General features: G+C 43.6%; 1 protein-coding gene across 2 annotated transcripts; it reads left to right on the top strand.

Moving 5' to 3' along the window:
• Positions 1-333: 333 nt before the first annotated feature.
• Positions 334-16,233, top strand: LOC542897 (E3 ubiquitin-protein ligase RHF2A). Of its 2 annotated transcripts, none has more exons than XM_044519065.1 (9): positions 334-609; positions 1,698-1,864; positions 1,950-1,996; positions 3,157-3,219; positions 3,465-3,573; positions 3,675-4,060; positions 4,132-4,242; positions 4,324-4,691; positions 15,845-16,233. In XM_044519065.1, the coding sequence occupies exons 2-8, from the start codon at positions 1,724-1,726 to the stop codon at positions 4,634-4,636; spliced, it is 1,170 nt and encodes a 389-aa protein (XP_044375000.1). In that variant the 5' UTR covers positions 334-609; positions 1,698-1,723; the 3' UTR covers positions 4,637-4,691; positions 15,845-16,233. The 2 variants fall into 2 exon arrangements, with proteins under 2 accessions (XP_044375000.1, XP_044375001.1); XM_044519066.1 differs by having other exon boundaries at positions 353-609; positions 1,705-1,864.
• Positions 16,234-22,282: the final 6,049 nt, after the last annotated feature.

Here is a 22,282-nt window from a genome sequence, read left to right as displayed (position 1 = left end):
CGGCGGGGCAGACTATTTACGCGCGGTGGCACGACCGGACGCACACGGTTCATTGCGACGGCCTCAGTTTTGATCCGACGGTCGAGATCGTCCCGAAGCGAGATCGGGCGGTCCAAATCGCATCAAGCTCTCGATTCGACAGCCGAGAATGCGTAAGCTCTGAGGAGCGCCCGTGAGACGTTCCTTTCTTATCTCTGGATAACACTTGACTTACCCCACGCGTTAGTGGTTTACGGTGAGGTCATGCGCGTGAGAGGGCGCGTGAACCCCGAAGTGAGGTGGTCAGAGGAGCGGGGCCCATTGGTAAGGCGGGGGCCGAGTGGAAATGAAGCACGCGTTTGTTGGCAATAGCTTTCTCCTCCCTTCCTCCCCTTTCCCCCACTGTCTCGCTCACACAGAGACGAGAGAGAAAGCGAGAGGGAGACAGAGGGTTCCGTGCTCATCCACGCATCGAATCGGGTCGACCCTCAGGCGTCTCGTCGGCGCCCTGCCCTGCCCAGTAAGATCAGGAGGACCCTCGCCGAGCTAGCCCGCGCTCCCCACCTTTTTTGTTCGTCGCGATCGTGATCGGACGGCGAGCCATCCCCGATTCGGGGTTGTGAACAGTCGGTAAACATCTTGGCTGCTAGGCTTTGCTTCTACGGTGTTCAGCACGGGGTTTGGATGTGGGGAAATTCCAGGCGATGTGCTAGGTAGCTGGTGTTTTTGAGTATAGTTGGGTTTTTGGTTCGAACTGTGAATCGGGGTTCGATTAGCGGATAATTGGCGCTTTCTCTCTACGATATGTAGCGTATTTTGTTTGGCAATTTGGCAATTTCTATTTTAACCTAGTGTTCCGCTTCGAGTTGATAGGGTATCTTGGATCATGATTCGAGACGTTTGAGCTCACTAAGTGCTTAATGCGATGCAAATTTTGTCGGTTGTGTTTTTGCTTTACATTTGATTTTATCTCAGTGAGGGGCTATAAATAAATTTGCGACAAGTGCAGCTGATTGAGCCACTACTTACTAAATAGCGGTCCTCTTCCTCTTGCCGGTGTGTGATCACTGATGACATAATGTTAAGTAATGACTTATGTGGTCCTTCTGTTTTGCTAATTGGATGAGTTAGACTATTCCAATAAATGGTGCCAATTTTAGATGAGGTTCTTTAGCATTTTGTAACAGAATTATTTATGCAATGTCTCAGTACATGGACAACATAATTTTCTGTACTTCTTTCACCTTTTGGATGCTTGATGGTTCAGCTCGTTTTGAATGCTTTACTGTAAGCTGGTAATCCTAGCATAAACTTGTTACTTTCTTTGCCTATTTGGCTTTCTAGTATAACCAGGGACAACATAGTTTTATCTAAAACTTGTTCAATTCTTATTATGTAACTAAATATAGCCCGTTTAACTTGAAATGGAACATGGTGGCCTGTGAATTGGATGTTGTTATGCGGATTTAGATTGGTTTTTTGACTGGTATAACATTTAATGTAGTGTTCTACTTTACACAGTCTCATTAAAAATATTGGCACCATTTGCTTTTGGATTCGGTTTGTATATCACCACTTTTTTTTCTGTTGTTGCTAAATCAGTTATGAACTGGTTTCTTGTGTCAGAGTGAACATGTTCACTCTCATCTCTATGTTATTAGTGCTAGGATGTTTTGAAGTGTTAATTTTGTGCCTTTATTTTTACATCCATTTTCTAGATACCAGGGCTGTTTTTTCCTTTGCAATGGCATCTGGAACTGATGAGAAAGCCAAGATGGAGAGTTTGACATCGCCTGCAGCCTTTGTAGAGGGTGGGGTCCAGGATGCATGTGATGATGCATGTAGCATTTGTCTTGAGGCTTTCTGTGAGAGTGATCCTTCCACAGTAAGTTGTCATTTCTTCAATTCGGTTATTTTGTTTGCTCAGAGGTCAGCTTCTAACCGTTTTGTTACGATTTCTTATTTTCCAGTTGACAGGTTGCAAACATGAGTTCCATCTCCAATGCATTCTTGAATGGTATGATACTGACTTTAATATGCAGCTCATGACTTGTGGCCACCTTATATATTTTTGTTGTGCGCTCTGTACCTATTTCCATCTGGAACTCATATGGCTCCTGAATCTAATGGTTAATAGAACTATGAAATCTGCTCGTCTTCTGTTAAATTGAAGTTTTGATTTAAAATAGACTTTACTCTTCCCTTCGTAAAAAAGGTTTTATGTGAACCATACATATATCTCTAAATTGACCTAGTAGGTTACCATTTTTTCGACATGCATGCTAGATGAGCTAGATAGACTGTTACTGTTTTCTTCTGGTACGCTTTAGGTCAGTTGTTCGGTTTGCAGTTGCTGGATTGGCCAGCTTGAGTCTGATTAATTGTTCTTTTCCTGCCCCTAAAAATCTTGTTTTTTACTTAGTAGCGTTCTGCTGATGGCTTGTTCCAGTACTGTTTTCCTGGGTGCAAATCCTATATGATTTGCTTGTGTATTGGCAATAGTACTTCATCGAATTATTGAGATGTCCGCCTGTACATGTCTTCACTGTTTTCAAGGACATATATTTTTGTGATCGATTTTGGACGTTGTATGTTAACAATCTTAAAGATACATTGTTGTAGTATTTTTTGACTACCAATCTACTGATATTTCTTTTCATGTGGCTAATTTTTATACCGTACTTAACTTTTTTGCGGTCGAAAATGAACAACATAACTACATGCATACTATAACTCCATAACTGCTTGTTTTCATTAATGGATGATTACACAACTGTAACTTAGCTTTCACATATTTTGTACTGTATGTATCATAAGTATGAGGTGTACATGCCTACAAGGTTTGCAACACTTCTGCTGATCTTGCAATATGCCAAATATAATTTGATACTATAGCTAGTGAAATTTTATACTCCCTCCGTAACTTAATATAAGATGTTTTTTTGATACTGTCATAGTGTCAAAAAATGTCTTACATTAAGTTACAGAGGTGGTACTTCACTGGAAGCTACTGGGGAATTTACTGGAAAACTATTTCACTTGGAAAGTACCCTTGGGATGTTCTACAGTTTAATTGAGCGTGTATAGAACTGCTTTGATATGGCCATTGCTTGGACTGTTTTTTCCCTATTCAAATATTTGTGCATTATACATTAATGATTGGTAGTATTTTTGTAGGTGTCAAAGAAGTTCTCAGTGCCCTATGTGCTGGCAGCCTGTCAGTATGAAGGATCCTACCAGGCAAGTGCTGGAAATATATATTGATATTAATTGGATATTCAAATGCCAAACATGTTGTTCAACATGTACTCCCTCCGTCCCATATTAATTGACGCTCAAATGGATGTATCTAGCACTATATTAATTGATGCTCAAACGGATGTATCTAGCACTGAAATAGTGCTAGATACATCCATTTGAGCGTCACTTAATACGGGACGGAGGGAGTAGAATTTTTTCTAACTATGGCTGTACTAATATCTCAGTCAAGAGCTTCTTGAGGCAGTAGAGCGGGAGAGGAATATAAGAACCAATCAAACTCGAAATACGACTATATTTCATCATCCTGCTCTTGGTGATTTCGAAGTGCAGCATGTATGTATTCTGGAACTAATTGTTGTGACATATTTCTTCTGCTTTGACCAGTGAAGTGCTTTTCCTTATGTTATCCTAATTCAAATGGTGATCGTGTGCAGTTACCTGTTGTTGGTAATGATGCTGAACTTGAAGAGCGTATACTGCAACACCTAGCTGCTGCTGCAGCAATGGGAAGGTCACACCAACATGGCAGAAGAGAGGGGCAGAGGAACCGATCTGGCTCTCATGGCAGCCCACAGTTCTTGGTTTTCTCTGCACATCCAAATACTCCTGCTGGCTCTGTTTCATCATCTTCCGCTCAAGGGGAAGGTGCTGACGACTTGAGGATTCTTGTTCCCAGAGTTGGTGACTTACCACCACATGCTAATCCCATTGAAGAAGCAGGCAACCAAAGTCCGGGGGTCCTTACCTATGATGCTGAACAAGATGCTGTTGTTTCATCTGGAAATAGTACCCCCGTATCCAGTCCTAGGTTTTTCAACAGGTAAACTGAGCTATACAGCCTATGCTAATATTTTTGGTGATCAAATTATGTGATGATTCTGCTGTTATCAGGAGACATTCCTCTGGACAATCAACTCCAGTAGGTAATGACAGGGCTGGGCCATCAGATGTTCAGTCTTTCTCAGATTCTCTAAAGTTGCGCTTAAATGCTGTCTCCTCGAAGTACGTAAATTTATTTGGACGTATTCCTTATAATTTAATAAATATTTTTCTTAAAGCGGCTTAACCTTTTATGCAATTCAGGTACAAAGAATCTATTACAAAAAGTACTCGAGGGTGGAAGGAGAGGCTTTTTTCACGTAACTCATCTGTGTCTGATCTTGGTTCTGAAGTGAGACGCGAAGTTAATAATGGAATTGCATCTGTATCGAGGATGATGGAGCGTTTGGAAACTAGAGGAAGTGGTAGACCAAGCTATAGCCCAACAACATCTACTTCTGAAGTTTGTCTCACTACAGAACCAAGCAATGAGAGGGTTAACGAAAGTAACTCTAATACTACTACGAGTACTAGCAACACTTCTACCCCTTGTGTGACCACGTCTGGTTCAAATTAGTGCATGCTACTGTTTCTGAAGAAGGCCTGCATGTGCCCATTCTTCATCTTCAAAGGTATTACATCTTTCTACCGAAAAAATGTTGGCTGTGAACTTGTGATCTATGTTGCTAGACCTGTGAATTATTTTGATTATGCTATTTATCTTAAGGTAGTAGAAGATAACAACAATATATCCAACTGACTGTCTTGCGTTAGATTATACTATTTATCTTAAGGTAGTAGAAGATAACAACAATATAGCCAACTGATTGTCTTGCCTTACTAATGCGGTAGTTTAGTGCTAACTTAGGTTATGAAGCCTGAGCGCAAAAGCGCTAATTCTATGCTCTAGTTAGACATCATGCGCACAACCAACCAACCTCTTGCCACCTTATGGTAAAAGCTTTGCTAATTGTAGTAAAAAAAATCTCAGAGTTAGTTACCACTAATGAATGGAGAAACTCCCAATGGTAAAAGGACGCGATTTTCCGGTGAAACAAAGGGGGGCACGTTATGATTGTGCCCCCCTTTGTTTTTATAAGTACCTTAAGATAATCGCGCCCTTTTACCAGTGAAACAAAAGGGGGCACGTTATGATTGTGAAAAAAAGTACATAACGTGCCTCCCTTTGTTTTTAGAAATACCTTAAGATAATTGCGTCCAGTGAAACAAAGTCCCTTTGTTTTTATTTTTACAGAAAACCCCCTACAATTCCTGGTAATGAACCTGCAATTCACTAAAGTGACAAACAAATCGTTTTTTTTGCATTTTTATAGGAAACACCATGCCTTTTGCGGTAATTAACCCGCAATCCATCGAGAACAAATGCTTTTTTAAAACATTCATATCTTTTAAACCCTAACTCTAATTTTAACATGCTATATATGAAATTTGATTAGAAAAATATGTGCAATTCGAATATGATTTTATTTTATCTCTTAACCATTTTAAATGCTATTTAGAGCGAAACCTTGATCAATAGTGCACGATCCGTCTTTCTTTCGTACCAGTGCCGATCTGAATTGCAAATGAACACCTCGACAAATAAAATTGGAGATGGAAGAAACCATCGATAACCACGCATGCACACCTTGCCAAAACCTAGCAAGGGAAAAATATTCTCATCTTATGCCGAGAGAGAGAGACGACTTAGGATTGACCACTTTCAAACACGATGTGGTTCTGTAAGCACTAAGATCATTGTAGGCAAGAATGAGATGGGGAACAAACGGCAAAACAGATCGATGTTATGTTGAAATAAATAACATGGACCTATTGGGGTCTTGACATAATAAGGGAGAGAAATTGTTGACCGGTATGGGGGCCTAGCCCATCCCACTGTTGGCATAGGGCCCAAGCCCATGTGTATCTGACATAGATGAGAGCACCAGACACCTGTCTGGAGAGGTGCGTGAGTCATACATGAGAGAAGCCTCAGCCGCCACTCACACATACGCACAGGTATTCTCCCGATTCAACATGGTATCGAGCCAGGTTGCGGCGGCGGCGGTGTAGTCGCTCGCCGGCGAGGCGGTGGGGCCCGGTGGGGTCAGGCGGGAGGAGCCTGCTCGCGCTGCTGTGGCAGGGTAGTTGCTCGCGCGGCTGCGCATGGGACGTGCGAGCGCGGCGGGGCTGTGTGGAGCGCACGGAGGGGCGCTGAAGCTAGTAGAGCTGGAGAGGAGAGGCGGCTGCACGGGGGACTCGCGCGGCGGAGCCTGAGAAGAAGCTGCGGGCAGGTCAAGTTTCCCTGCTGCGGGCAAGACGAGATCCTCTACTGTTCTGCCGTGCTGCTGCTGCTGAATTTGCCGCCGAAGCTGCTGAACTGCTGTTTCCGCTGGTTGAAGAGAAGAGGAGTGTTGTACTGGTGCTTGCTGCTGCTTGCTGTTGGTTGTGCTTCTGCTGAGGGCTGCTGCTGGGACTGGTACTATTGGAGGCCAAGGTCCTTTGCTCGTCTGCAGCTGCTGACCTGCGGGTGCTGCTACTGCTGTGGTTGATTTTTTTTTCTCTGCTGCTGGTTGAAGAAGAAGAGAGGAGGCCATCATGGGGCTGAACTCACTGCCGCCCTAGAGAAACTCGCGCAGCTCATGAGTGCGAAAGCTGCCGAGGGGTTACCTCCTGCAAGTGGCACCATCGTTGTGCCCCACGCGGATCAGGTGTTCAAGCTTGAGCTCATGCCAAATGATGTCAAGCTGAATGGTGTGAGCAGCTACCTGAGTTGGTCGAGGCGGGCCTTGTTGATCTTGAAGACAAAGGGCCTGACAGAGTATGTTCTTGGAACGGTTGAAGAACCGGCTGACAAGGCGAGCCCAGAGAATGGAAGAAGTGGAGTGTTACCGACTCACTGATTTTGGCATGGATGTTGAACTCCTTGATTCCAGCCATTGCAATGTCTGTTGAGGCATTGCCAACTGCTTCTGTCGTGTGGAGCATGCTGTCCACGTGGTATTCCGGTAAGGGAAACCCGATGCTCATGTCTCAAACTGAAGACAAGATTCATGCTGTTCGTCAAGGTGACAAAAGCGTGCTGGTGTATGTGAATGAGCTGCAACACCTTTGGGTAGATCTGGATCAGTGTGATCCCCTTGAGATTCCACATGCAGAGTCCATGGAAATTGCCAGGAAGTGGGTTGAGCGCAGGCGTGTGGTATGTGTGTGTCTTTATTAGGTATAATACTTCATGTGTGTGTATATTTTTGTTAGTCATATCATCAACACGTATATATGTTTATTAGGTATAATACCCAACTAGTGTCTATGTATTATAATAACTAGTATCGCGGTCTAATAATATGTACATGTGTGTATGATTAATTTGGATTTTCATGCGTGGGAGTTGCCTCCAAATAGAGCAGGCAAGTAAATTTGAAAATAAATTATAATGCTTCAAGGATGCGAATGTAACAGGAAACAAATCAATACTAATGCACGTTGTTTCTCATTTAATGCATTAACGGGTTGGACCCGAACAAGGTGCCCAGGCACCTAGGTGTCCTACATAATTTACTAAAAGTAAACTAAGTGTAAGTGTAGAATGTAGAATAGCTTATTCTACACCCCAATAACGGTAGGTACAAAATATAGTAACACACTATGTAAAATATAGTAATTTTCATAAAAATGTAGTAAATTACAAACTTGGGTAGTAAAATAAATATTTTCCGAATACTACATTTTATACACCGATTTACTAGATTTTGTATATGGCGTTAATAGGGGTGTAAAATAAGCTATTCTACACTTACGTTTAGAATAGCATTAGTGTAGAATAAGCTAGTATATACGGTGGTGCTAAAGTGTGCGTGAGTGCAGAATCTAATTCTACGCTCCGGCCGATAAACGCTCGCTGCGCATGCCCCTCGGCCAATCAAGTGGGTCGTATAGCTAATGCTAGTAAAATCACGGGCAGAAGAAGTAAAATAATTAAATCTGTTACTACCTCCACGCCCAACACCTCCGCCCTGTGAAGACTTAAAAGCACCTAGTAGTAAAATTTCTTTGCTAATGTAGTAATGTAGTAATTGGGTTACCAACGACCACACACCAGTAAAAGAACTAGGCAATGATAGTAATGCAATTTTTTTCTTTGGGAAATGATAGTAATGCAATTAACTGCATTACTTCCTTCGTCACATCATTCTGTCTCGCACATAATTAAATCCACTCCAGTAAAACTGTTGGGGAAACGTGGTAACGAAGTTAATTTGGTTACCCGCTGCCACACACCCCTTCACCTCGCACAAAATGAAATCCTCCCCAGTAAAATTGTTTGGCATATGTAGTAATGGAAGTACTTGGGTTACGGGCTGCCACACACCACTCCACCATGCACATGCATGATTAAACTGCACCCTCGTTAGGCTAGGCTAATTAGGAGCAGGAGGGTCCGATACTTCATTAATAGTTGTGAAAAAACAAAGCACAAACTAATGGATTAAACCGCACCCTGGTTAGGATAGGCTAATTAGGAATATTAGTTGTTTATACGGAGGAATGACAATGACGTGCGTTGTGGTAATTTCCTTTTCTTTTAAAGGCAAACATACTTTCATGGTAAGTTCTAGTAAGGACTATTCCTTTCGTTACTACTTTCCCTTCATCAGTTACGATGGTTTCACCAACAGGGCCACTTCGATGGTGTTTTTCTCATTACTAGTTCCAACCACTTAATTACGATGCTTTCTTACCACACAAACAATGGGATGGGTGGGCGCGTGCGACTGTGCTAGGCCGGAGCATGCGCTCTGGCTTAGTTTTGCTAAACTAAGCTAGAGCGCACTATAAGGAAGCGTGCTTAGAATAGCGTGTATTCTAAAAATATTTGTTTTACCATACAAGTTCATAATTTACTATATTTTCTATACCGCGTTACTAGGGTGTAGGATAAGCTATTTTACACTCACGTTTAGAATAGCGTGTATATATATATATATATATATATATATATTCTACACCCCCTAATAATGCTATATACAAAATCTAGTAAAACAGTGTATAAAATGTAGTAAATCCAGAAAATATTTTTTTTGCTACCCAAGTTTGTAATTTAGTACATTTTTACGAAAATTACTATATATTGCTTAGTGTGTTACTATATTTTGTATGTACCGTTACTGGGGTGTAGAATAAGCTATTCTACACTCACGCTTAGTTTAGTGTTATATATATATATATATATATATATATATATATAGGGAAAATCCATCCTACCACCCGGTGGTAGTTACCCCACATGTCTCATATACTATCATGTGGTACTATATATACTATTTTATTATTTTAAATATGTTCATATACTATATCTAAGATATTTCAAAGCAAGTTACATGAACAAATTGCATATGAGCCCATAGTTATTGTTATATTTGTGAAATACGTACATATTTGTACGTAAAAAAGAGCATACTCAAAAAATGGTACATACTACCTAAAAATTAGTATATATATACTATCTAATCATTGTTATATACTACATACTACACGTACATACTCTCGGGTTCGACAGATACTACATACAACATACAAAACGCAAGTAGTGGTAACTACCACTGCTTGTAGGAAACATTTGTCATATATATATATATATATATATATATATATATATATATATATATATATATATATATTATGATAACACCCCTTAGGCCTTGTTTGGTGGAGGAGGTTTGGGGAGGTTTGGAGGGGAATATCCTCGCAGGGTTCAAAATCCCTAGAAATCCTTGTCAGCCCATTTGACACGTAGGGATTGAGCAGGCCAATCCTCTCCGTTCCCCACGAACCCCCCTCAATCCATGTGGTACAGAAAACCCCCCAAGGCACCCATGGAACTGGACCCTTGCTTTGCTGCTGCTGTTGTAGGAGGTTTAACCAAATAGAGGGGTTTATGAGGAGGGGAGGGATTAGTGGGGAATTGAGGGGATTGGGTGGAAGAGAGGGATTAACCAAATCCCCTCAGATCCCCCTCCACTCTGGGACTGCAAAACCTCCCCTGTCAAACGAGGTCTTAAGAGTCTTATTCTGCACATCAGTTTCTTATTCTGCTAACACCACCACTTGCCCCCACACCCCACGATTTCTTCCCACCAACCCCCACCTGCCTCCTTCCTCCGGCGCACCCCACCTCCATCTGCCATGATTCCCCTTCCCCGATCCACTTTCTGCCCCACCGGCACCGTCCTCCATCGATCCACCTTCTTCCCCCGCCGGCGCCGCCCTCCCCCCATCCACCTTCCCCGCCTGCGCCGCCCTCCCCCAATCCACTTCTTCCCCCGCCGGCCCTGACCTTACCCGATCCACCTTCTTCCCCCGTCGGCGCCGCCCCACCCGTATCCGGCTTCTTCCCCCGCCGGCGCCGCAGTTGGCCGCACCTCCCAGTGCCCTCAGCCTGGTCTCGTGTCGCCCTTGCCCGGCGTCACTCATCCCCCATGCCCGGATCCGCAGCTCGTCCTCGATCTGGATCAAGTCGGCGCCGCCGGACCACTTCTTCTGGCCTACCTCCCCTTTGCTTCTACCACGGGACGGCGACCGGCCGTAGCGACGACGGGCTCTGCCTATCTAGCTTGCCATCTGCAGCCGAGGCGCACCTCCTCCCCTGCGCAGCCGAGGTGCTCCCTTCCTCCGCCCTGCTTCATCGTTGCTGCAAAATTGACAAAGCGCCATGTAGCCGTGGAGTTTTCATCTTTGTTGAATTCCTTCCCAATTCCTTTCTTGCAGTGCAGTCGTTCTGCCCCTGTTTCCATCCCCTCGCATGGCGTGCATTTCACTGGTGGTTTCCCCACCTTGACGCTGAGGTGCTTCAGGACCGTTCCTATTGCAGTTTAGTAGCCACTCTCTGTACTTGGCCATGCTCTCGTTTGCAGTTCGTGGAGGGACAGAGGAGGTGCTCTCGTGGGGGGAAGCCGGCGCCGTGACCAGGCCGTCCAAAGGCCTCCGCACTGCAATCCCACATCTTCGACACACACAAATGAAAAAATGAACTCCATTGTGTCTTGTTGCCCAAAAAATCCAGGGACCCAAAATTATTTTCAGTTTTTGTTTGATGTGCACTCAGTAACGAAGTTTTATTGTTTGAAAAGAATGTAGAGAGGAAATGAGAGTAGAAAATGGATGTGGATGAATGCTTGTGTGTAATGTGCAAACAAAAAATGCACTGCACTTGCCTCGTCCTCGCAGTGCATATTTCATTATTAACCAAAAAAATATACACAATGCACTATGGGAATACCAAAAACTCCATAGAGAAAAAAGAAAGAGAGAAAAATGTAGTGCACTCCGGTCTTATAAAAATCCGCTCTGAAGGACTTTGAAGTACACTTCATTTGGAGAAAAAATGTATTTACAAAAGTTTATATTGTGTTCGTTGAAGACGTTTAAAATAGTAGAGAAACTAATGCGGTTCACTTTCGAGAGTGCTTGCGGTTCACTTTCAAAAGTGTTGTGGTTCACGTAGACCCAAAATTGAAATCGTAAAGAAAAATAGGGAAATAAGAAAAAGTAATGCAGTTCACCTTTGGTAGTGTTGCGGTTCATTTACGTCCAATGTGAAGTACGAAAAAATGTTAGGAAAACGACAAAAGAGTAATGCGGTTCACTTCTCGATAGTGTTGCGGTTCACTTACGCTCGATGTGAAGCGCACTTTGCTTCCTCGTTTGAGAAAAATTAAGTTTGACAAAAGAAATGATGCAGTGTACTTTCCTGTCTGATGCAGTGCGGTGTTTAGTCTGAAGCAGTGCAGTTTTCTGTCTGATGCGGTTCACTCGTCGATTTTGGTGTCACGAAAAACAGAGTGTCCGCATTTCGGTAATTTTAAAACTGCTCTTAAACCGTAAGGAATTAGAGTGTTCTACATGAAAAAGTCGCGTTTCGTTGATATCTTTCCAACGCCGTATCACTTGAATCATTCCGACCAGCGATTTGTAAAAATTTCATGAAAAAACAGCCGCTGCCACTCGTCGTCCGCCACACGATTTTCAAAATTAACTCAAAACCGTAAGGAATCTCAAAAGCATTTGTACATATGAAAGTTGCGCCTCGTCCATAGCTTTCCAATGGCGTATTACACACATCGTTTCGACAAACGGTTAAAAAACTGGACTGAAAACAGTACCGAATTTTATTTTATTTTTGGAAAACACAATTCCGCGATTTAGTAAATTTGAAACTGCTCTTAAACCGTAACGAATTAGAGAAAATAATAGATATGAAAAAGATGCGCCTCAACGATATCTTTCCAACCGTGTATCATTTGCTTCGTTCCGACAAGCGGTTTAGAAAAAAAGTGAAAAAACGCTCGCTGCCACTCGTCGTGAGCTGCACTCTTTTCGAAACTGCTCTTAAACCGGGATGAATCTTGAAAAAATTTCAACATGGCGAAGTTGCGCCTAATCCATAGCTTTTCAACAGTATATTATACGCCTCGTTCCGACAAACGGTTTAAAAACTGGAGCGAAAATAGTACCGAGAAAACACCGCGTGCAGTTTTTTGCGACGGGAAATTCACTAGTCTCTGTATTGCAGTACCTTTGCTATTGAAAGTGCAGTGCCCTCGCGTTGAGCATGCAGTGCGGAAGTGTTGTCAGAATAACTATTCTGCTAATATTAGCATAATAGACCGGTTGTATATATATATACATATATATAAATAAATATACACGATGAATTGTGGTTTCAGTACTACTAGGCACGAGGATGAGGAGGTTAGCCTTGATGGACAGGTGGTGCCTCAGAAGGACACCTTTCAATATTTGAGGTCAATGCTTTAGAAGGATGGGGATATCGATGAAGATGTGAACCATCGAATCAAAGCTGGATGGATGAAGTGGCGCCAAGCTTGTGGCTTCTCTGTAACAAGAGAGTGCCACAAAAACTAAAAGGCAAGTTTTATAGGATGGCGATTGGACCCGCAATGTTGTATGGCGCTGAGTGTTGGCTGACTAAAAGGCGACATGTTCAACAGTTAAGTGTGACGGAGATGCGCATGTTGAGATGGATGTGTGGCCACACAAGGAAGGACCGGGTCCGGAATGATGATATATGAGATAGAGTTGGGGTAGCACTGATATAAGAGAAGTTTGCCCAACATCGTCTGAGATGGTTTGGGCATATTTAGCTCAGGCCTCCAAAAGCTCCAGTGCATAGCGGACGGCTAAAGCGTGCTGATAATTTCAAGAGAGGTTGGGGTAGACCGAACTTGACATTGGAAGAGTCCGTAAAGAGAGATCTGAAGGACTGGAGTATCACCAAAGAACTAGCCATCGTCAGGGGTGCGTGGAAGCTTGCTATCCAGGTGCCAGAACCATGAGTTGGTTGCGTGATCTTAAGGGTTTCACCTCTAGCCTACCCCAAATTTTTTGGGGCTAAAGGCTTTGTTGTTGTTGTTGTACACTCTCACATTCAATATACCTCTTAGACAAATGTCTTTATCATTTCCAATATACCTTATTAATTATTCACTCTCACATAAAAAATATGGTCAGAGCCCTTAGTCTATGCAGTATACCGTTTTTATGTACAAAAGTAGTTTATGTGTAAGTAATGTAATGGAATTTTTCATGGAGGTCACTTTGGGGCACTTTAGAGCATCTCCAACAGGTGATGAAAAATGTGGTGATGTAAAAACTCATGTAGGGTAGGGGAGAAAATTTTACATCACCAAGATGGTTGTTGCTTTAACGGTGATGTCAAAGTGGCGCCCTAAAAATGATCACTTGAACATGCATTCCACATTTTGAAATTTCAAACTCTGGTTCAACATTGAACATTTCAAACAATATAATTCAACAACACTAGGATCGACCGGAACTACTACCTCCATACTACTACAGTAGACCATCAGAAATCATTACGCCTGGTACTTGATGAGTTCTTCGTTGTCCTCCTCGTTGTCAAGGTCAATCACCCCTTGTGGTCCGTCAGAGAGGCCTGCCTTCGGTCATTGCCATTTGATGGCTTGACCTCCTCATCGGGGACATAGTACCCCACCATCTTGAGCTCTTTGAACATCCCATCGATGTTGTTGGTGATTTTGTGATCCATCTCCTCGTCTTCCTTGACCTTCTTCTTGGGGAAGAAATGAAGCTCTGCCTCCACAAGGTACGGATTTGTCTTCGCAAACTCCATGACACCCTACCCCTTTCCTCGGCAATTCGATGTGCCTCGCTATGGCGATGTGCCTTTCTCCTTGCGGGAAACAATCCGCATCTCGGGGGCGAGGAAGTGCGCCCCCTCGGCTTTTGCAGCGCCGGGGAAGTTCAGGTTGGCCTGGCTCTGGCTGAGCCACATACGCCGCCTTCCGCATGTGATTTCAGGGGCGTAGTGCCTCGACTGCCGCAGCCGAATGCTACGGTACAGGGTGGCGTTCATGGCCGGGCGGTGGCGCGGCAGCGGCGTGCGCAACGGCATCTTGATTGCTGGCCCTTAGCTGCTGCAGCTGAGCCCTGCGGCGGCAGCCGGTCCCTAGTGGCAACTTGAGCAGCGGCGGCGTAGATCGGCGGAGGTGGATGGCGTGGCTCCCATGTTCCCCTCTTGCTAGATCTGGTCGTAGCTCCAATGTTCCCCTTTTGCTAGATCTATTTCTCGAGTGGATGGTGTGGTTTGCCTTGGACAATTCCAGACTTAATGTCATGCTCCTCTTGTCCATCTCACGTTCTTCTTGTTCATTAATTTTATTGAAGCAAGCTTCTTTGTTTTTACATCCAATGAAGTCTTGTTTGCTGTACTTGTATTCATCAATGTGTGAGCCAACATTGGGAGAGAGAACACTTTGATGATGTTTTTACTAGGCAAAGAAGACTTCTTCTAGGCAAGAACACTTTGATGTGTAGTATAATTTTTAGATTTGCAAACAAGCATGGGTACAAAAAGTGGAGATGGCCATTTACAAGTTTGTGTTCTTGATGACAGATTCAGAAGTTCACTGGGATATTTCTATCTCAGTACCGTGCAGACAATCATAGAGCAGATTTTTTTTTCTGAAAAAAAAACCTTAGAGCAGATTTTGACTCTTGTTTTCTGTATTTCCTAATATTTTTTACATGAACAGAAATATTTGTTTCATGCATTCCGCAATGTAATAAGCTGAGCTCAGGGGTCTGAATGCATAATGTGTCATCCAAACCCACCTTCATCCATTTGTACCTTAAGATTACCATCCGATCGCCCGAATGTCCTGATCTCATGATCGCATCTGAAGCCCTGATCTCATTCTAGTCTCCCTGGTGGTATGAGGAGCAGGAGCGGGAGTATGTACTCAGAGGAGTATATATGCATGCCATTTTGCATACAAGGAAATTAGATAGTATGAGTTGGCTGAGGTAACAAGTATGAGCAGTATGTGGTTAAGCAGAAATAATAAGTTAATAACCTTTTGCGTCTCCTTTAGGGATGCCAAGCCCAAATAAAGTATATCCAAAGTCAATCCTATGTTAATCTCAAATTAAAATCACACTACATTGAGCTTTATGCTGCGTTTGGCACTGCGGTGGATTATCATAATCCCATTTGCTCAAACCTGCCTTTGCCTATTGTAGTGTTCGGTTGACTCGCTTTTGCTTACTTTGGTGGCTAATTTTCCACAACAGATTATAGAATAAGCACAACAAAATAAGTACGCATGGGGAGTTTTTGTGGGCGCCTGCTTGCATCCGTTGTTTTCCTTAGTTCAACTGGTTACTCATGTAGAATTCAGTCTTTTATCTCGACTAACAAATGGAAGGATTGTGGCATTCCCAGGTATGGGCAGGTGGCATAGCTGAAACTCCAACGACATGATGATGCCATCTCAATTGTTGCATAAATCACCTCCAGAAAATCTGAATTTGATGTATTGGTTTGATGAAAGGGCAGTGGGCCTGAGGTATTGCCTAGGAAGTCAATTTAATTTCCTGTTTCATCTCTGTAATTAAAAAAAATCCTTCCGAGACTTCTGTTTACTGGTATAAATATTGGATGTGGTAGTTTACATAGCAGGCCTAATCCTGACAAATACGACTCGTACAGCTAAGAGTTTGATGCTGTTGCACGGCTATTATATTAAAAATTGTATGCATGTTCGATGCATTGACATTGATGTCTCGGTAAACAAACTGATGCAAGAAGACACACTGAGTTTTGTTATCTCAGGATGAGTTTGTTATCTTATGGCGTGTTTGGTTATTTGCATCAAATTTGGCCGCTTTGCATCTTGTTTTGCATCATGTTTTGTTGCATGCAATCGATTGCTTGCATCAGGGTAGCAGCTTCTCCATCGGTGTTTGGTTGCCTGCCTTTCATGATTTTTGGCTGGGTTGATGCATTAGGTTGTGTTTGGTAGCACACACTTGGCCTGATGTGGTGAGCTTACCGGCTACCATCCTAATCAGTGTTTGCATGTTTACAACGATCACACGATAACAACACAACAATAATAATGAACACACAATCATTGATCACACGATAACATCAAGACCACAATACTAATAAACACAATAATAATAAACTGGATGTAGAACTGCAACCTTGGGTATTTCATGATTGCTCTTCTCTTTGAATACCAATTTAGAGTAATCATCTTTCATTTCTCTAATCTTAGGTCCTTCGTAATAGTAGTTTTTCTAACCATTCACTTGTTCATGGCATTGTAGACTCATGGAACCATCCTTGTGCACCACATACCACTCATCTACTAGGGTAGAACAAGATTTCAACAAACAGGACAAGCAACATAAGTTGAGAAGAACATAATGAACATAAGCATGCACGATTCATATGCCTAAAGGCATCGCAAGTTCATCTCACCTACTATGGTGTCATCCTACCATTACATCAAAAAGAGGGTGTAACCCTACCACCGTAAGTTTACCATCATCATGAGGTATACCACCTCATCAAAAATATAAAAGCCCTACCTACCGGAAAATATACATCATCATCATGCATGCCACCACCACCAGACCTCTGCACTAGTACTAGTGCTTGCACAACGAGAGTGCCCTATGCCGCGCTTCCATCCCAACAAAGCCAAGACACTGTGACTTGTTGTCCAGGAGATGACTAAGAGCCACCATGTAACAGCCCGAGACTGACGCTTCAGTTGCCTTTCATGTTTGTCGTGATAATTGCGTTAATTATTTGTTTGTTGTATTCATCATCGCATCATTCGCATTGCATCGGCACTCCGCTGTCGTCATTTTACAAAACTTGCATCCATTCTTAGTTGCCGGTTCCCGTCGTTGACCGTTCTGAGACCATCCACACTTGCACACGCCTGCTGCATCACTGAAGTAATAATTTTTTAAGTAGGAATAAAGCGTTCTCGGAATGGATTGAAAGTTGGCGCCCGGTCTTGTCATATTGTAGGTAGACAGCCTGCTAAATTTTGTCGCATTCGCATGTCGTTTGATACCCCAGCGGATAAACTATAGCGCCACGATAGCCGGTTAAATTGCAAACGTTTTCCTAAATAAAATTGTTGCCGGGCTGCTTGATAACCCGCAAGTATAGGGGATCGTTTGTAGCCTTCTTCGATAAATAAGAGTGTCGAACCCAACGAGGAGCTAAAGGTAGAACAAATATTTCCTCAAGTTCTATCGACCACCGATACAACTCTATGCACACTTGACGTTTGCTTTACCTAGAACAAGTATGAAACTATTTTGCAAAAATAAAACTACGAGTACTTTGCGAGAATAAAACTAGGAATAAATTGCAAGGTAATAAAAGTGGATAACTTTTGTCAACAAGAAAGTCATTTGTCCCTAGGCAATCGATAACAAGTACCGGTAATCATTCTTGTAATTTTATATGAGGGAGAGGCATGAGCTAACATACTTTCTCTACTTGAATCATATGCACTTATAATTGGACCCCTAGCAAGCATCCGCAACTACTAAAGTTCATTAAGGTCGTGAAACCCAACCATAGCATTAAGTATCAAGTCCTCTTTATCCCATACGCAACAACCCACTTACTCGGGTTTAAACTTCTGTCACTCTCGCAACCCACCATAAGCGAATCATGAACATATTGCAACACCCTACAGCGGGGCCCCCTCACATTTGTGCGAGACGGAGGGCACCGTAGGATAGCACCATAAATAAAATATACAATCATACCAACTAAGATCACGATTAACCCACAGGACAAAACAGATCTACTCAAACATCATAGGATAGCCAAATATCATTGGGAAACAATATATGGAGTTGAGCACGATGTTTAAGTAGAGATTAGAGCGGGAAGAAGGGAGGTTACACCGCTACATAGAGGGGGAGAGAGTTGGTGTTGACGGTAGCAATATTGTTGATGTAGATCGCCGTCACGATCCTAGCCCCGGCGGCGTTCCGGCGCCACCGGGAGAGAGGGGGAGAGAGCCCCCTCCTTCTTCTCTTCTTCTTCCTTGGCCTGCTCCCTAGATGGGAGGAGAGTTCCCCCTCTGGTCCATGGCCTCCATGGCGGCGGAGAGGCGGGAGCCCCTCCGAGATTGGATCTCCCTCTCTGTTCTCTTCTGTTTCGCGCTCCCCAGATCTGGCCCTTCACGGTTTCTTAAATTTCCGGAGATCCATAACTCCAATTGCGCTGAAATTTTTACACGATTTTTTCCATAAATTATCTTTCTTGCGCCATAAGAAGGGCCCCAACCGACCTTCGAGGAGGGCACAAGATACCTGGGCGCGCCGGGCACCCCCTGGCGCGCCCTGGTGGGTTGTGGTCACTGTGGGCCCCCGTTTGCGTTGATTCCAAGTCCCAAAAATCACATATATTCCAAAATAATTCTCCGTAAATTTTTATCGCGTTTGGACTTTGTTTGATATTGATTTTCTACGAAACAAAAACATGCAACAAACAGGAACTAGCACTGGGCACTGGACCAATAGGTTAGTCCAAATAAATCATATAAAATGTTGCCAAAAGTATGTGAAAGTTGCATAATATTGGCATGAAACAATCAAAAATTATAGATACGACGGAGACGTATCATTGCTCTTCTTCCCTCTCTTCTCAGCCACACCCTCCTACACAGCCCACCTAGCCCACCTACACTACCCCCCTCGAACGGCCCGAAACCCCCTCAAAACCCCAACCCTAGCTACCCCTGCTATAAAAGGAAGCCCTACCCTTTCTAATTATGGAACCCTAGTCCTCCTCCTCGTTTTTCGCGCTGCCCCACTCTCCATCGCCACTTGGCAGCGCCAGCCGCAGCCTCCACCCACCTGTAGCCGCGCGGGCCCGCAGAGTGCAGATTCAGGCCTGCCCAGGACCGGACTGAACCGCCGCCGTAGCCACGAGCCTGAGGCTCGACCCCCCCCCAATCTGCACCCCATGGCGATCTCATCCCCGAGCGCCTCGTCGCCCTCAGCCGCCGGCCATGGAGACCATCCCGACCAAGCCAGGCCGCGCCCTTACCTCTCCTTCCTTCTCCCCATCTCTCTCTTCTTCCTCTCTCTCACCCCGCAGCCATGGATAGGGCTGCAAGAAAAGCTCGAGGCTCGTGAGCCGCTCGAGATCGACTCGTTTTTTGACTCGACTCGAGACCGACTCGAAAAGAAACGAGCTGAGTTTGAACACTTTATGTAGCTCGACCAAGAAACGAGCCGATCCTGAGCCAATGTTGGCTCGCTCGATTTTAGCTCGATAGCTCGACAAAATATCATTATGTTAAATAATCATGCCTTATATTAATTGGAAATACGATAATTTATTACCATCCATGTTGTCCATAATTTTTCTCCATTTTATTTACCAACGAACATGGAAACTTAACTAAGTGCAGAGAAGATTTAGGCCTCATTATGGCACGTGGTCAACTATGTGTTAAATAACCTATATGTTTGGCAAAGTTTCCAGCATATTCACCTTAATTTTTTAGTTTTTCATCCATAGATTCATATTTTTTTACCATCTCATTTAGCTCGAAACTAGCTCGAGATCGTTACAAGTTGAGCACGAGTCATGTTCTACAGCTCGATCATGAGCTTGACTCAGTTTGAGCTCGCTCGAATTTTCATATGAGTTGAGCTGAGCCAACTCCAACTCGCTCGAGCTCGACTCGTTTGCAGCCCTAGCCATGGACGCACGCAGGTACACATCAGTGCCTCCCCGAGCTTCGTTCGCGGTCGCCGTTGCCCGGTTCCAGCGTTGGCTGACCGGATCGCCCATTTTGCCGCCCCCAAGCCGCACCCGCACCGACCTTCTCGCTGGAGCCAAGCTGCCGCCGCCCTATAACTCCTGTCGGCGTGGGCCTCGTCCCTCTCTAGGTTGAGCGAGCGGCCGCCAGCGTTGACCAATCAGGTTGCACACGTGGGATGCAATCGTGCGTGGACCTCAGCGCCAAGGCCCAACGCGTTCCTAGCCCAACGCGGTCGTGCCCACCGGCCTGCTGCTACCTCCTCCACCGACCGGGCCAAGGCCCCAAGGTGAGCAACCCGATATGCCACTATGTTGCACTATGTGCGCCGCGTAGTTATTCGTTGCCCATGCCTGTGCATCCCAGCTCGTCCCTGTTTCGGCCCAATATGTTTTTCCCATTCTGCGATTTTAGTAAATATTCCAGACATGCATATTTACAGGAGTGCACTGATTTGAAATGCTCATAATTAAATAACCGTGCATCGGATTAAATGATTTATATATGAAACATGCATAGAATTTCATGTTGTTCACAATATCCAACTTTCATCCATGATAAACATGTTTAAAATTGTTGTTTGCATTAATTTTGCATAAAAGCCATGCTAAAACGGTTTATTCATAACTAATTAGCCGTAGCTCCGAATTAAATAAAATTTATATGTAAATGGGGGTAGAAAAATGTTTAGATTAACATGGCACACATACTTTGCATGATTAACAACATTAAAATTGTGTTTTAGGCAGAACAGTAGCAAATTTGAAAATAACATATGGGGATTTTCTGGAATTGTTGTTTGTTGTTTTCGGCCTCATTTAAATTGCCTAGTTAGTATACTTTACTTATGCTTCACCTCTTGTCATGTTTAACAAAATTTAATCTTGGCATGTACATAAACGGGAGTGAACTGGATAATTGAATGTGGTGTTTCGTCAGTATGCAACTCGTTGGAAATTGAGCTTCACATAATGTGCAGTATTGAGTGTTGCATCTTGAGATGCCATGAATCATTAAACCAGACATGCATCAAACTTGGTCGTGCATCATGCCATGATTATGTGATGTTTGTTTACCATTTTGTTTGCTTCTTTCTGGTTGTGCTTCTTCTCGTTAGCGCATGGTTACATTGTGAAGTATGAGGATTCGTTCGACTACTCTTGGTCATCTACTTCATGGATTCGATGTTCTTCCAAGCGGGATTTCAGGCAAGATACCATTACCTTGGATATCACTACTATCTTTGCTTGCTAGTTGTCTTGATGCTATCACTATTACCTACCACTTGTTTGCCAGCCTCCCAATTTGCCATGATAAGCCTCTAATCCCCACCTTCTTAGCAAACCGTTGTTTGGCTATGTTATCGCCTTGCTCAACCCCTGTTATAACGTTGCTAGTTGTATGTGCAGTTTCAGGGTGTTCCATGTTGTGACATGGATATCATGGGATATCACAATATCTCTTCTTTAAATAATGCATCTATATACTTGGTTGTGTGCGAAAGGCTCGGCCTTTTGCCGGGTGTTTTGTTCCACTCATGCCGCCCTAGTTTCCGTCATACCGGTGTTATATTCCTTGATTAGCATTCCTAACACAGTTGGGGTTTATGGTCCCCCTTGATAGTTCGCTTTGAATAAAACTCTTCCAGTAAGACCCAACTTTGGTTTTAAAATTTGCCAACATAATAATGCTAATAAATTTATTAACGCACATGGAGCTAGCGCTACATGCGAATTAATTCAAAATAATACAGGGGGCCAATGCTGATGGTGCTGGTCCAAACTAGAGCACTGTGCGGGGCCACCACGGGGAAACTCGAGGTCTGGTTTTACTCGTAGGCGTCATTCATCCGCCATGTTCTGAGAACGAGATATGCGGATCCTACCGGGATCGTTGACACACCGAGAGGTCTTGCTAGTTTTGTTTTACCATTTGTTGAAATATCTTGTTACCGGGATTCTGGCTATCTCAAGGTTGAGGTCTTTCCAACGCTGATCGTGAGAGTTTGTGATGGGCTAAGTTGGGACACCCCTGCAGGGTTAAATCTTTTGGAAAACCGTGCCCGC

The sequence above is a fragment of the Triticum aestivum genome, chromosome 4D (genome assembly GCF_018294505.1).
Source record: "Triticum aestivum cultivar Chinese Spring chromosome 4D, IWGSC CS RefSeq v2.1, whole genome shotgun sequence".
Classification (NCBI taxonomy): domain Eukaryota; kingdom Viridiplantae; phylum Streptophyta; class Magnoliopsida; order Poales; family Poaceae; genus Triticum; species Triticum aestivum.
The sequence above is the reverse complement of the archived record's forward strand: the minus strand, read 5'-3'. Positions and strand labels throughout refer to the sequence as shown.